The sequence below is a fragment of the Macaca mulatta genome, chromosome 2 (genome assembly GCF_049350105.2).
Source record: "Macaca mulatta isolate MMU2019108-1 chromosome 2, T2T-MMU8v2.0, whole genome shotgun sequence".
Taxonomy (NCBI): domain Eukaryota; kingdom Metazoa; phylum Chordata; class Mammalia; order Primates; family Cercopithecidae; genus Macaca; species Macaca mulatta.
The window spans coordinates 162,321,710-162,337,454 of NC_133407.1; the positions used below are offsets into that span (position 1 = coordinate 162,321,710).

A 15,745-nucleotide genomic window follows, 5' to 3' on the forward strand; every position below is an offset into this window, starting at 1 on the left:
GAGAGAGATCCCAATAATAATAACTGGAGACTTCAACACCCCTCTTTGAACAGTGGACAGATACTCCAGACAGAAAATCAATGAAGAAATTATACTAAATCTGCACTATAGAGACCAAATGGACCTAATAGATATTTACAGAACATTTCATTTAATGGCCACAGAATACACATTCTTCTCCTCAGCACATGGATTATTCTCTAGGATAGACTATATATTAGATCACAAAACAAGTTTTAAAATATTCAAAAAACTAATATCAAGTGTCTACTCTGACCACAATTGAATACAACTAGAAATCACTAACAAGGAATTTTGGAAACTATACAAGCATGGAAATTAAACAATATGCTCTTGAGTGACCAGTGAGTCAATTAAAAAATTAAGAAGGAAATTTAAAAATTTCTTGAAACAAATGATAATAGAAATACAATATACCAATACCTATGGGATACAGCAAAAGCAGTGCTAAGAAGGAATTTTATAGCTATAAGTGCCTACATTAAAAAAAGAGAAGAAGAAAAACTTCAAATAAATAACCTAAAATGCATCTTAAAGAACTAGCAAAGTAAGAGCAAGGCAAATCCAAAATTAGTAGAAGAAAAGAAATAATAAAGATCAGAGCAGAAAGAAAGAATGAAATTGAAACAAAGAATACAAAAGAACAACAAAACGAAAAGTTGGTTATTTTTTGTTTGTTTTTCTTTTTTTGTTTGTTTTGTTTTGTTTTTGAGATGGAGTCTTGCTCTGTCATCCAGGCTGGTGGGCAGTGGCATGATCTTGGCTCACTGCAACATCCATTTCCTGGGTTCAAGCAATTTTCCTGTCTCAGCCTCCCAAGTAGCTGGGATTACAGGTGTGCACCACTATGCCTGTCTAGTTCTTGTATTTTTAGTAGAGACAGCATTTTGCCACATTGGCCAGGCAGGTTACGAACTCCTGACCTCAAATGATCTGCCCATCTTGGCCTCCCAAAGTGCTGGGATTACAGGTGTGAGCCACTGCACCTGACCTGAAAATAAATTAGTTTTTTGAAAAGATAAAATTGACACACCTTTAGCCAGACTAAGAAAAAGGAGAAGATCCAAATAAATAAAATGAGAAATGAAAAAGGAGACAGCACAATGAATACTCCAGAAATTCAAAGGATCATTAGTGGCTAAGATGAGCAACTATATGCCAGTAATTTGGAAAATCTAGAAGAAATGGGTAAATTCCTAGACACATACAACCTGCCAAGAGTGGACCATGAGGAAATCTAAAACCTGAACAGTCTAAGAACAAATAATGAGATCGAAGCCATAATAAAAAGTCTTCCACAAAGAAAAGCCTGGGGCTCAATAGCTTCCCTGCTGAATTCTACCAAAAATTTAAATAACTAATACCAATCCTACTGAAACTGTTCTGGAAAATACAGGAGAGAACACTTCCAAACTCATTCTATGAGGCCAGTATTACCCTAATAACAACCAGACAAAGACACATCAAAACAAACAAACAAAACCTACCTATTGGCCAATATTTCTGATGAAAATTGATGCAAACATCCTCAACAAAATAGTAGCAAATGGAATTCAACAATATATTAGAAAGATCATTCATCATGACCAAGTGGGATTTATCCCTGGGATGCAAGGATGGTTCAACATATGCAAATCTATCATTGTGATGCATCATATCAACAGAATGAAGGATAAAAACAATATGATCATTTCAATTGATGCCAAAAAGGCATTTGATAAAATTCAACATTCCTTCATCATGAAAACCCTCAAAAAACTGGGTATACAGGAAACATACCTCTACATAATAAAAACCATGTATGACAGACCCACAGCTAGTGTCACACTGAATGGGGAAAAAGTGAAAGCCTTTTCTCTAAGACCTGGAACACGACAAAGATGCCCCCTTTTGCTTTCATCACTATTATTTCAAATCACACTACCTGACTTCAAATTATACTACAGACATACGGTAACCAAAACGACATGGTACTGGTATAAAACAGACACAAAGACCAATGGAACAGAATAGATAACCCAGAAAGAAACCCACACATCTACAGTGAACTCATTTTCAATGAAGGTATCAAGAACGTACACTGGGGAAAGACAGTCTCTTCATAAATGGTGTTGGGGCAACTGGGTATGCAGAAGAATGAAACTGGACCCCTATCTCTCCCCTATCACTGTTATTCAACATAGTACTGGAAGTCCTAGCTCGAGCAATCAGATAAGAGAAAGAAATAAAGGACATCCACATCAGAAGGGAAGAGGTTAAATTCTCGTTGTTTGTAGAAGATACGATGTTATATTTGGAAAAACCTAAAGACTCCATCAAAAAACTATCAGAACTGATAAACAAATTCTTTAGTAAACTTGCAGGATACAAGATCAACATACAAACATCAGTAGCATTTCTATATGCCAGGAGCAAACAATCTGAAAAAGAAATCAGGAAAGTAATCTCATTTATAATAGCTACAAATAAAATTAAACCCTTAGGAATTAGCCAAAGAAGTGAAAGATCTATGTAAGAAAAACTATAAAACACTGATGCTAGAAATTGAAGAGGACACAAAAATATGAAAAAATATTCCGTGTTCATGGATTGGAAGAATCAATATTGTTAAAATGTTCATACTCCCCAAATCAATCAACAGATTTAATACATTCCCTATCAAAATACCAATGACATTCTTCACTCGTCACAGAAATAGAAAAAAAAAAAAAAGTACTACAATTTATATGGAACCACGAAAGACCTAGAATAGCCAAAACTATCCTGTGCAAAAAGAACAAAATTGGAGAAATCACATTACCTGACTTCAAATTATACTACCGACATACAGTAACCAAAACAACATGGTACTAGGATAAGTACTGGTATAAAACAGACACAAAGACCAATGAAACAAAATAGAGAACCCAGAAAGAAACCCACACATCTACAGTGAACTCATTTTCAATAAAGGTACCAAGAACATACATTGGGGAAAAGACAGTCTCTTCAATAAATGGTGTTGGGACAACTGGATATGCAGGAGAATGAAACTGGACCCCTATCTCTCACTATATACAAAAAATCAAAATGGTTTAAAAACTTTAAGACCTCAAATTGTGAAACTACTACAAGAAAACATGGGGGAAAGTCTCCAGTACATCAGTCTGGGCAAAGATTTCTTAAGCAATACTCACAAGCACAGGCAACCACAGCAAAAATAGACAAATGAGATCACATCAGGTTAAAAAAAAAAAAACTGCATAACAAAGGAAACAACCAGCGAAGTGAAGACACAGCCCACAGAATGGGAGAAAATATTTGCAGATACCCATTTGACAAGGGATTAATAAGCAGAATATATAAGGAGTTCAACTCTGTAGAAAAAAAGATCTGATTTTAAAATGGGCAAAATCTCTGAATAGATGTTTCTCAAATAAAGACATACAAATGGCAAAAAGGTTTATGAAAGGTGCACAACATCACTGATCATCAGAGAAATGCAAATTAGAACTAGAATGTGATATCATCTCACACCAGTTAAAATGGCTTTTATCCAAAAGACAAGTGATAACAAATGCAGGCGAAGATGTAGAGAAAAAGGAACTGCCATTCACTTTTGGTGGGAATAAATTAGTACAACTACTGTGGAGAACAGTTTGGAGGATTCTCAAAAAACTAAAAATAGACTGGGTGCCGTGGCTCACGCCTGTAATTCCAGCACTCTGGGAGGCTGAGGCAGGCGGATCACAAGGTCAGGAGTTCGAGACCAGCCTGGCCAATATGGTGAAACCCGTCTCTACTAAATACAGAAAAATTAGCCAGGCATGGTAGTGGGTGCCTGTATCCCAGCCACTCGGGAGGCTGAGGCAGGAGAATCGCTTGAACACGGGAGGCAGAGGTTGCAATGAACTGAGGTCACGCCACTGCACTCCAGCCTGAGCAACAGAGTGAGACTCCATCTCAAAAACAAACAAAAAACTAAAGTAGAAATAGAGCTATCATATGATCCAGCAATCACACTGCTAGGTACATACCCAGAAGAAAGGAAGTCTGTATACTGAAGAGACATCTGCAAGCACTCCCATGTTTATTGCAGCACTATTCACAATAGCCAGGACTTGGAAGCATGCTCAGTGTCCATCAGCAGATGAATGGATAAAGAAAATGGACGTATACACAATGGAGTACTATTCAGTCATAGAAAAGAATGAGATCTTATCATTTGCAACAACATGAATGGAACTGAAGGTCATTATGTTAAGTGAAATAAGCCAGGCACAGAAAGACAAACTTCACATGTTCTCAGTTATTTGTCACTCAGCAAAAAATTAAAGCAATTGAACTCGTGGAGATAGAGAGTAGAATAATGGTTACCAGAAGCTGGGAAGAGTGTTGGGGGTGGGGGGCGTTGTTAATAGGTACAAAGAAGTAGTTAGAATGACTAAGAACTAGTATTTGCTAGCACAACAGGGTGACTATAGTTAATAATAATAAATTGTACATTTAAAAATGACTAAAAGAGTATACTTGGAATGTTTGCAACACAAATGATAAATGGCTTGAGGTGATGGGTACCCCATTTTCCCTAATGTGATTATTATGCATTTCATGCCTGCATCGTAATATCTCATGTACCCCATAAATATGTACACCTACTATGTGCCCACAAAAATAAAAAAATTATGAAAAATGTAAAAGCAAGGTACAAACTGGGAAGAAATATTGGCAGTACTTCTATTGAACATAGGATGTATATCCAGAAGGAACTTTTACCATTCTATGCTCAGAAGTTCAACAATCCGATAAATTAAAGGTCAAAAGATATGAGGAGACACTTTCCAAAAATATGAATGACCATATTAAACATTGTCATTATTTGTCATCAAGCAAAAGCAAATTGAGATGCCAAAAAACAAAGAGATGCCATTACGAAACACTAGAATGGCCAATATTAAAAACACCATCTTTTACATTGTTCATTTAATTGTAAAATGGTAAAACTACTTTGGAGAACAGTATGGCTCTTTTGAATAAAGTTAAACATCCATTTAACTATATAACCCTGCAATTCTACTATCAGGTATTTGCGCAAGAAAAATGAAAGCATGTCCAAAGGAAGGCTCGTACATTAATATTATAGCAGCTTTATTCACAACGGCCAGATACTGAGAACAGGCCACATGTCTATCAACAGCAAAATGTATAAACAAATTTTGTTATACGTCCACAACGGAATAGTATAGATCAAGAATAGTAATTAAATATTGATACTCAGTACAATATTGATGATTCTTTTTTTTTTTTTTTTTTTGAGACGGAGTCTCACTCTGTCGCCCAGGCTGGAGTGCAGTGGCCGGATCTCAGCTCACTGCAAGCTCCGCCTCCCGGGTTTACGCCATTCTCCTGCCTCAGCCTCCCGAGTAGCTGGGACTACAGGCGCCCACCACCTTGCCCCGCTAGTTTTTTGTATTTTTAGTAGAGACGGGGTTTCACCATATTAGCCAGGATGGTCTCGATCTCCTGACCTCGTGATCCACCCGTCTCGGCCTCCCAAAGTGCTGGGATTACAGGCTTGAGCCACCGCGCCCGGCCCAATATTGATGATTCTTAAAAATGTTTTTCTTAGCAAAAGAAGGCAAACACAAATGAGCATATACAGTCTCATTCAATTTGTATGATATTCATGAACATGAAACTCAAGAGTGTCATAAAGCAGATGAGTGAGTTTCTGAGGGTGATCATGGGGCCTGACTGTAAAGGGAGATGAACATGTTTCGTATCTTGTAGTAGTAGCTGCAGGGGTGTGTACATTTGTTAAAATGCCTCAAACTGTTTAAAGTGAGTGCATTTTGTTGCATGTAAATTATACCTCAGCACTGATTGTTTTTTAAAGTAGCTCTTTGAGTATTTGGAGGTCTCATCGGAGTTCAGTAAGAGATTTTGTAGAGGTGCAGCCTCCTAAATCTCACCATTTTCTTTCGTCTTCACCCGAAAATATCACAGTAATTCTTAAACAGAAAAAGACGAGAGTCTGATGGCTTTTGGAAATTCCCATGCTATTGATCACATATTGCCAACAGCAAAGGATTCATCCTGGAGATGCTTAAGACATAATGACCGACCCAGATTGCAAAGGATGAATGCTGGTCTAGGAAATACGAATACGTTTGAATACTACGCTACACATAGTCTTTTTTAATTTTAAGAAGTGGGTCATGTTTATTCCTAGTGAAATATTTATCATAACTCATGCATTAATTTCAGCAAGGTCCTACTTTGGATCATAGTGTAGATGGTAATAAGGAGCTATTGAAATGTTTTAAACCTAGGAATAAGATGAGAGAGTAAAAGAGGATTCACACAATCAACAGAAACTTGTGAAAAGTGATGGGGAATAATCTTAAGATCCTGGAGTAAAAACACTTAGATATCTGCACTGTTCTGGAATTTTTAGTTTTATGTTTTGTTTTTGTTGTTGTTACTCAAAAAACAAAGGCCACGTACAGTGCCTCACACCTATAATCCTAGCACTTTGGGAGGCTGAGGTGAGCAGATCACTTGAGCTCAGATGTTTGAGACCAGCCTGGGCCACATTACGAAACCTCATCTCTACAAAAAATACAAAAATTATCCTGGCATGGTGATGTGGTGCTTGTAGTCCCACCTACGCAGGAGGCTGCGGTGGGAGGATCACCTGAGCCTGGGGAGATCCAGGCTGCACTGAACTGTGATGGCACCACTGCACTCCCGCCTGGGTGACAGGGTGAGCAAGATCCTGTCTCAAAAACAAAAAACCCCAAAGAGTTAGAGTATTTCATTTCTAAAGTGTCTTTTATTTCTAACTTTTTGAGTCTAGAAAAGGTGAAAGTTTGTATGCCTGGTTTGATGATATCATATTAATGTTAAGAATCATGGTGGGGTTTTGGTATATTTTGCTATATTTAAACCAGTGAATAAAGTGAAGGATATACTTCAGTTCTAATTAATTATTTCTGTATTTTCTTCGTAGGGATTAATCAATTCATGAGAGAGACAGTGAAAAATTGTAAAAGAGATGGGTTTGTTCAGACCATTTTGGGAAGGCGTAGATATTTACCAGGAATCAAAGACAACAACCCTTATCATAAAGCTCACGTATGTTGAAATTTTTTAGGAATTTTAAGTTAACATTTCAATGACATGTACTTTTTCAGCAGAGTAAATACTACAAATGTCCATTTTAGGGATTACTGGCATATTAATTGTATCTTCTGTGTAGACAAAGTCAACCATTGGTTTCATTAAGGACTTCTGAAGTGATGGCACATGCCAGTATTTGCTGAACAGAGTCTGGGGGATTAATGTAAACGTGTCTTTACTTAATAATACTTTAAATGTTCTGTTGCAGTAAACCAATTATTTGTTAGCTTAGGTAATAAGTTGTAAATAAACTTAACTTTTACATTTGCTAATTATTCTTTGTTTCCTATATCATATATTAATTTATCATATCATACCAAATTGCTAACATTCCTCAGAGTTTAGCCAGTCACTAAATTTTGATTAATTTTTGGTTCATTCTACTTGTTTGCTTATTTTAAAAGCACTATCTGGCCAGGCACGGTGGATCATGCCTGTAGTCCCAGCACTTTGGAAGGCTGAGGCAGGAGGATTGCTTGAGCCCGGGAGTTTGAGACCAACTTGAGCAACATAGTGAGACCCCCATATCTACAAAAAAAAAAAAAAAAAAAAATAGCTGACTGAGGTAGTGCATGCCTGTAGTCTTAGCTACTTGGGAGGCTGAGGTGGGAAGATTGCTTGAGCCCAGGAATTGGAGGCTGCAGTGAGCCATGATTGAACCACTGTATTCCAGTCTAGGTGGCAGAATGAGACCCTATGTTAAAAACAAAAGAAAAAAACAAAAAAACCACTATCTCGTCAGAGATTATTAGGATATCCCAAATAGTGAATAAGGTTATTTTTAACAGCATTTAAAAGATTTATTGATATGTGCTCAAATTATGTTTAAGTCTCTTTCTGAATTCATTGGGATTCATCAAAGTATTCTGTGTACCTGAGTATTTAAGCTTCTAGTATAATTCAAATCTTCCTATTTTAACTAGATGTTTTTTGCCCTTCACCCATAACTTTGTGTTTTAGTGCTCATTAGACATTGCATGTAGTGAAAATACCCAGCTAAACTTCTGTCGAGCTCAAAGCCTTCTGAGCATTAATGCTTTTAGGGACTGTGGAAGAATAGTTGGCTTTTTGTTACTTCTTTACTCTGTAGCCTCTCATATATCCACATGCAAATATCAGATATTTATCAGGCTTTTACTGTATCTCTAAGTGAACTAGTAACTTTAGTTGATGGACTAGGAAACCTAAGTTTTAAGTCTTGGAAGAGATAATGCAAACAAAAAAAAATATATATGAAAACATCATTGATATACTTAATTATTTAGGTTTCAGGAGAAGGAAAGACTTAAACAGATTCTTGAAGGCTATTTAAAGTTTAGGCTGTTGGGAATGAGAAAGGATAACTGAGTGAGGACTGGCTAGAAGCCAAACTGGTAGGAATGGAGAGTTTGAGTTGTCACGTAGGGGTAGATAATTTTCTCCTGGATAGATGGAGCCAGCTGCAAGCTAGCTAGGAGACTAAAAGGCTTCTTCTAAATGACAGAAGGCTTTTAATGGCAAGCTGAGAAATTTGGACTTGATCTAATAGGAACTGATTATGTTTTCTGGAATTTACATGATAAAACATGGAATATATAGTTATTAATGTAAATGAATCATATGTTTGTGAAAATATTATTGCACCTGAAGATGTGAGAGAGTAATAAGGCTTTTTCATGCCAAGTACTTCAGTGTTAAAGTTCTGATTCATCATGTTGCTGCTGAGGAAAAAAATTCCAGCCCTCTGAATTAGGAATAGAGTAAACATAGCCAGGTTGTTTTTTGGTTTTTGTTTGTTTTGGTTTTTGCTTTTGTTCAAACTTTTGTTGTACTGAAAAGTACATTCTCACACATAGAGAATGTAGATTTCACTAAATTATCACAGAGCTACACCTGTGTAACTACCACTCAGGGCAAGAAATAGAATATTGGCAGTGCCCCAGAAGCGCCCCTCATGCATCCTCCTAATCACCACCCATCGCCTTCCCAGAAAGAGCCACTGTTATAACTTCTAACACTGTAGTTTTGTTTTGTATTTTTTGAGCTCCGTATACGTCATATATGTATATTTTTGTATCTAGCTTCTTTCAAAATTACGTGGGTAAGTCATTCTTGTTGTTTCATGTAGGAACAGCTGTATACTGTTATATGAATATACCATAATTTATCTGTTTTTCTCTTGATAAGAACTTGGGTTTTCAGTTTGAAGCTAAACTATTGTGTTTTTGAACATGATTGTACAAGGTTCTTGGTGCATTTATGTTTGGTAAAGACACAGTGGTAGGATTGCTGCGTATTTTCAACTCAGTAGATAAAGCCAAATTGTTTTCTGTGGAGATTACAGCAGTTTGTCCTCCCATCGTGAGAGTATGTGAGTCCTCACTGCTCTACATTCTTGTCGACACTTGCTGTTAAGCTAATATAATTTTAGCTATTCTGGTGGGTATAAAGTAGTGTCCTGTAGTTTTAATTTGTGTTTCCTTGGCTGCTAGTGAGGTAACCTTACAAATGAGCAACCTTATAAATGTGTTGTTAGCCATTTAGTTATTTTTTCATGGGTAAATACCTATTCTGGTTTTCTTTTTAAATTTTCTGTTGAGTTTTCTGCATTTTTTCTTATCAATTTTTAGGAACCTGTTACTGGTTACATGTGTAGAAAATATTTCTCTCCCACATCGTGTGTGGCCTTTTCTCCTTCTCATTAGTAATTTTAGTTGCGGAGAGAGGTTTTTGTTTTATTTTGTTTTTCTTAAAGACAGGGTCTCACTGTGTTGCCCAGGCTGGTTTCAAACTCCTGGCCTCAACTGATCCTCTTGCCTTAGCCTCTTGAGTAGCTGAGATTACAGGCATTTCATATACTACAAGTTGGGTACAGCTCAGGTGACAGAGGACTAGAGAATACCTCTCGTATTACATTGACACCCCCCCACCCCGCTCCCTGGAGTAGACCTTTTTCATTTTCTGAGATATTTTGGGGCACTGGGAATGATATTCATATATAGATGACACCTGGATATTAACCTAAACTGCCTCCTCTACTCTTCCAAGATGATTAATTTTAGTGGGCAGGAAGCACTTGGCAGCAGTCATTTCCAGGAAGTTATAACTGAATACCCAGGGATCTAGGATGTGCATTTTCACTAGCCGCTAAGGATTTGCCTCAGCAGCCCAAGAAAAGCTCTGATTCACATCAGAGGGCTCCATACCTGCTGGGCTCAAACTCTATAAGACCAAGAAGCCATTGGTATAGAGGGTGTGCTTAGAACATTCCAACCCACATCCCAAAGAATGATATTCTACTTATTTAGGATTAAGATTATTTTGAGTAGTAGATCTTTTAGAATGATGCCTAGAACAGCCAGACACTGACGAGATAAATACATTCTAAGTGCAAAGTAGTTTTTGGATCCTAACTAAGTAGTCAAGATACTAAGCTGAAGCAATCTGACCTTCTTATATTTTTGTCTGCCCTAATGTGGAAACCCCAGAATCTAGAGACATGGACCATGATAGTTGTTATTCTTAGGATGCATCCTGATAGTTGGTGTCCTGGGTCACATCTCAGTCCAGCTTTCCAGTCTGGCTGCTAATGTGAGCACTGATCTGTGGACACTGAAGGAAGGTATGAAATCATGTTGGCATATCTGGTGGAGCACCTGTTAATTGTTTTTTATAGGCTGAGCGTCAAGCTATCAACACAACAGTCCAAGGATCGGCAGCTGATATTGTCAAAATAGCCACAGTTAACATTCAGAAGCAATTAGAGACCTTCCACTCAACTTTCAAATCCCATGGCCATCGAGAGGGTATGCTCCAAAGTGACCGAACAGGTTTGTTCATAGATGAGTCCTATGCTGTGACATGGCGAGAATAATTATATCGGAAATGTAAATGGGAAGTATTTTTTATTTTATTTCTCAACAGTTCTCAAATGTTTTGGTCTCACGATGTCTTTAGACTATTAGAAATTATTAAGGATTTCAAAGAGCTCTTGTTTTTGTGGGTTATGTCTATATATTTACCATATTATAAATTAAAACGGAATTTTAAAACATAAGCATTTAAAGTAATAACAAACTCACCTGTGAGCTGTGCTCTTATAAGAAAATGAAACTGAAAAAGGCAAATAGCTTCATAGTGTTATTATGAAAGTAATTTTGACTGCAGATTTTGGGATCCTCTGTGGTCTTCAGACCATATTTTAAGAACATGTTGATTTTCCTATTTATGACCTTCAGTGTTCTCTGGTCTTAGAATATACTTTTGATCTCTTTATCACATATGTTACTTTGCTGACATTGTTTTCTTGTTCTTATTTTCAGAATATTTTCCCTGAGTTTTCGCTTTATTGCTTGGATAAATTATTTCTTGTACTAACAAGTACAGTGAAATTTTCTTTTTTTCTTCTGTCACATGTCCATAGTTCTGCTTTAAATACTATTTCACTGTCACTGAGATTGTCAAACCATGACAGCAGACTTTTTTTTTTTTTTTGAGACAGAGTTTCACTGTGTCACCCAGGCTGGAGTGCAGTGGCACAATCTCTGCTCACTGCAACCTCTGCCTTCCAGGTTCAAGGGATTTTCCTGCCTCGGCTTCCCGAGTAGCTGGGATTACAGGAGTATGCCATCATGCCTGGCTAATTTAAAATTTTTTTTTTTTTTTTTTAGTAGAGAAGGGGTTTCACCACGTTGTCCAGGCTGCTCTAGAACTCCTGATCTCAAGTGATCTGCCTGCCTTGGCCTCCCAAAGTGTTGGGATTACAGGCGTGAGCCATCATGCCCAGCCAGGAGGCATGTTTTAAATTTTCCTGGGAAGAAATTAAGGTTTGGTGCATACAGAGGAAGAAAAAGCTGCTAGAGATGGGGCAGAAAGGTCGCGCTCAGCTATTGAGGATAAGATTTGCTATTTCTGGAACAGACATACATACAGGTTATAGAGAATAATACAGTCAGTTATAACGTGTTCACTTATGTACGAAAATATGTAGATATAGAAGTTTATTTTCTCATTAAGTGAGGATTATTAATTTTGTCATCAGTCTCCCCCCAAAATATCTGAGACCCCTCGTTCATTTTGAGTGTGGGACTATGTGTGTATATACACACACATACACATTTATATTTAATAGAGGGAGAATATAATTAAACTTATTTGGGGAGTAATACTGTGCTGTGTGCTTTGGGGATTTAGAAGTAAAAGTTATCAATCTATGTTTAAATTTAAGGTCTATTTAAGAAAGGAGAGGAAGGTATGACACCGGACTAAAGTATTTTTATTAATTCCACACAGCAGAGTGATAAATGTCAAAATGAGGATACAGACAATAATGACTTTAAGAGTCAGTGGAAGGCGATATGACTCTGTCACTAAGGATGGCTTCATGGTGTCATGCCAGCTTAAAGTGGTGCTAGGTCAGTGGGATGAAAGGAAGGTGAGCGTGAGGAAACAGACCACATGGGGAACAAGAACATCGTGGCATTCTGCATCAGAAGCCAGGTAGCCAAGGGAAATCAAGAGGTCTAAGCCATGGTCATCAGAAAGCTAGAGCATCCAGACAGTCAATGGTGTGAGCCAAGTGTGGCTTCATGGGGCAGATCAGATTTCAGCCGAACTGGTGAACAGAGGTACAGCCTTTGCAGTCCTAGTGTGGAAGCAGCTTGCTCCAGCCTCAGGTGCTTTTGTTTGCTTACTGTGTGAGAGCCACCTCTGAGCAAACTGGCACTGCAGATAGTGACAGTTGAAGAACTCTATCTCTGAGGGAAGCACCAGATACGGAGGGAGAAGGTACTCATGCTGGACCTGGAAGATAAGTAGAGAATTTGGACAACAGAAAGGAAGATGTCTGCTGTGAGGTTTAAGCAAACAAGTAAAGGCAGTTCCAGTAAAGGTGTTCATGTGGAGCTTTATCTTTTTGGGCAGAAGGGCATAATCTGTACCACTAGGTCCAGCTAATGGGGAAATAGTAACTAAGTCTAGTACATATTTTGAAGTTATGGCCACTGGAAGGTATGGATTATCTCCATAGAAAAACGTACAGACGTAGACTCTTATATATAACCGCAAGGGGTTTATGTAGTCTCTGAAGTCCACTTTGGGAGCCTAGGTTTAGAATTACTTGTTTAGAGTGTGTACGGTTCAACTGGGGAAGCATCAGTTCTATCATGATGACACTTCTGGCCATACAAAGACATGAGGGGGTGTCCCCCTTAAGAAACACTGCATAACAGTATTAGTTTGCTTTCCTGGGCAGGAATCAGGCCCCATACCTTCCTGGTGCTATTACTCAGGTGGTGGTAGGGGGACTCCATGGAAAGAGAAAATGTTAGTTATTCGTGAGAAATAAGTTGGACTAGAGCTTGGAGCAGAGTTCCTCACACCCCATTTACTGACTTCTTCGGGAGACTCCTTCTTTCTGGGAGGAAGTTGGTGAGTTTACACTGGATAGTTAGGATAGGTAGCAACCAGCAAGTAGTTATTTTCCTGATAGTTCTTAATCTTGTGTGTTCTAATCTTTTCATTAACATTCCTCAGAGTTAGTCAGGATCTCTAAAAACATTCTCCTATGACTCAGCGACATGCTGATCAGTTTTGCTCCTTTTTCATGAAGCAGGATTATTACGAAAGAGAAAACTGCAAGGGATGTTCTGCCCAGTCAGAGGAGGCTTTTTCATCCTTCAACTCCATGATGAACTCCTGTATGAAGTGGCAGAAGAAGATGTTGTTCAGGTATTTTTGCAATGCTTGTGTCCATTCTATAGGAAGCCAAGACACTGGATTGTCAGGCTGACAGCTTTTTTTCCTATGCACGAGGATTTTGGAACTCTACCCTAGCCCCAGGATGGCTGTATAAATGTTGAGTCCTTACAGGTAGAGAAGTTGCCAAGAGTGTTCCATTTTGTACTCGTTCTTAATCAGTGAAGAAATTGCCAATGCAGAGATGTTTTTGTCTTGGAGGAATTAAACACAAATTTGGAGTCTTTCCCTGAGGGTTTCCAAGCTCCAAGCATTCTAGCAAAAACTTTCAGAAACTCCTGCTCATCCGTGAAGAAGAGTTCGAGATGTCTTTTTATGTATTTATTTTTATTTTTATTTTTTCTGATTTAGCATTTTAAGCACCATTGGGTGAAGAGCTCCAGTCTGGTTTATAACCTTCTCAGGGGGTGACTTGGGAAACATTCTTTGACTGAGCAGAGAGTTTGTTAACCTCATTTTTTTTTCCCCTTAGGTAGCTCAGATTGTCAAGAATGAAATGGAAAGTGCTGTAAAACTGTCTGTGAAATTGAAAGTGAAAGTGAAAATAGGTGCCAGCTGGGGAGAGCTGAAGGACTTTGATGTGTAACTGTGCTGCTGCTGAAGTCCTCCCAGGGAAGCCTGTGCAGATACAGTCGCCTGGAAAGAACAGAGATTACCCTCTCACCTTCCTCAGGAAAACAAACTTTCAAGTCTTGATAGACTTAGCCTAGTGATTTTATAGTGAGAGTTTCAACCTATATATTAGGATCTGTCTTTATAGCATCTTCTGGGAGAGTGGGGGAAGTAAAATACCAAGTATAATAGTTACATTCACTTTCAAAGAGCATCTATGAATTTGCCTTTTGTAATTTACTGTGGCTTTAAACATATTCAGAACAGATGCTTGAAATATGCACTTAGCACTTTGGCTCCACCTCTGTCTGGGTAAACCATGAAGAATATGAAGCTGCTGCCTCTATCGACCCCGACAGAGCCACAGGCAGATAAAGATTTGGTTTCACCCTGGTGGTGTTAGGCATTGTGTGTGACTTTTTTTCCTCTAATATCAATTTTAAAGTACCGAAATAGTATTTTAAAATAGTATTGGCTAATAAATTATGAATTCTATAAAGTGGTAAGATGTGGTATAGTTAGAGTCTAGGAATGAATATTCGTGAAATGTTTCTTATTTTCCTTCCCTCATTCATACAATGAATGTATTTGGAATACTTACATATTATAAAATAAACTATACCTCTTCAAGAGGTATCCTGTTCTGTAAGATCAGATGTTTTTATTGCAGGTAAATATAATACTGCCAGAGACAGAAAATACCCCCTTATCAGTCCCTTAGTGCCTCTTTCTATTTGTGGCATCGTGAGAAAACCCATGCTGAAAAGACTGTACTTTGTGATCCCAATCAGAGGGGTGGAGCTAATCTTTTGCTGTTGAAATAAAGTGAATTTATGAGAAACTTTATATCAACAATTGTTTTGTTAAAAATTGTAGTTGGTCTAAGAGTGTCAGAAACCCATGTCCCTTATTTAGTTACTCCATAGCTTGTTCATAGAAAGCACTAATTATATTCTTAATCAGTCACCAGAAGAGCTCTTTTATGTTTATTAATCAGAATAATGAAAAAAAGATAGTTGCTTTAGAAAGTGTAATCCATTATCAGTAGTTGACTATTAATGCATAAGAGACATAGTTTTTTTGGGGGCGTGAAAAAGGCAGAGATGGCAGCAGTAAGAGGGAAGATAAATCATTATTTCTTTTGCCATATTTACCTGTACTATGTTTCTTTTTTTATTATTATACTTTAAGTTCTAGGGTACATGTGCACAACGTG

General features: G+C 37.7%; 1 protein-coding gene across 5 annotated transcripts in view; it reads left to right on the plus strand.

Annotated features, from left to right (window-relative positions):
* The window catches only part of POLQ (DNA polymerase theta), a 105,915-nt gene extending 90,540 nt beyond the window's left edge, over positions 1-15,375 (plus strand). For 3 of the 5 annotated variants that reach the window (XM_015129971.3, XM_028844595.2, XM_015129972.3), the window contains 4 exons: positions 7,013-7,137; positions 10,838-10,991; positions 13,772-13,890; positions 14,390-14,653. In XM_015129971.3, the coding sequence (XP_014985457.3) occupies positions 7,013-7,137; positions 10,838-10,991; positions 13,772-13,890; positions 14,390-14,503 (512 nt within the window). In that variant the 3' untranslated portion in view covers positions 14,504-14,653. Of the gene's footprint in view, positions 1-7,012; positions 7,138-10,837; positions 10,992-13,771; positions 13,891-14,389 lie in introns of those variants that run through there. The other 2 variants (XM_015129970.3, XM_077993847.1) reach the window with 2 other exon arrangements.
* Positions 15,376-15,745: the final 370 nt, after the last annotated feature.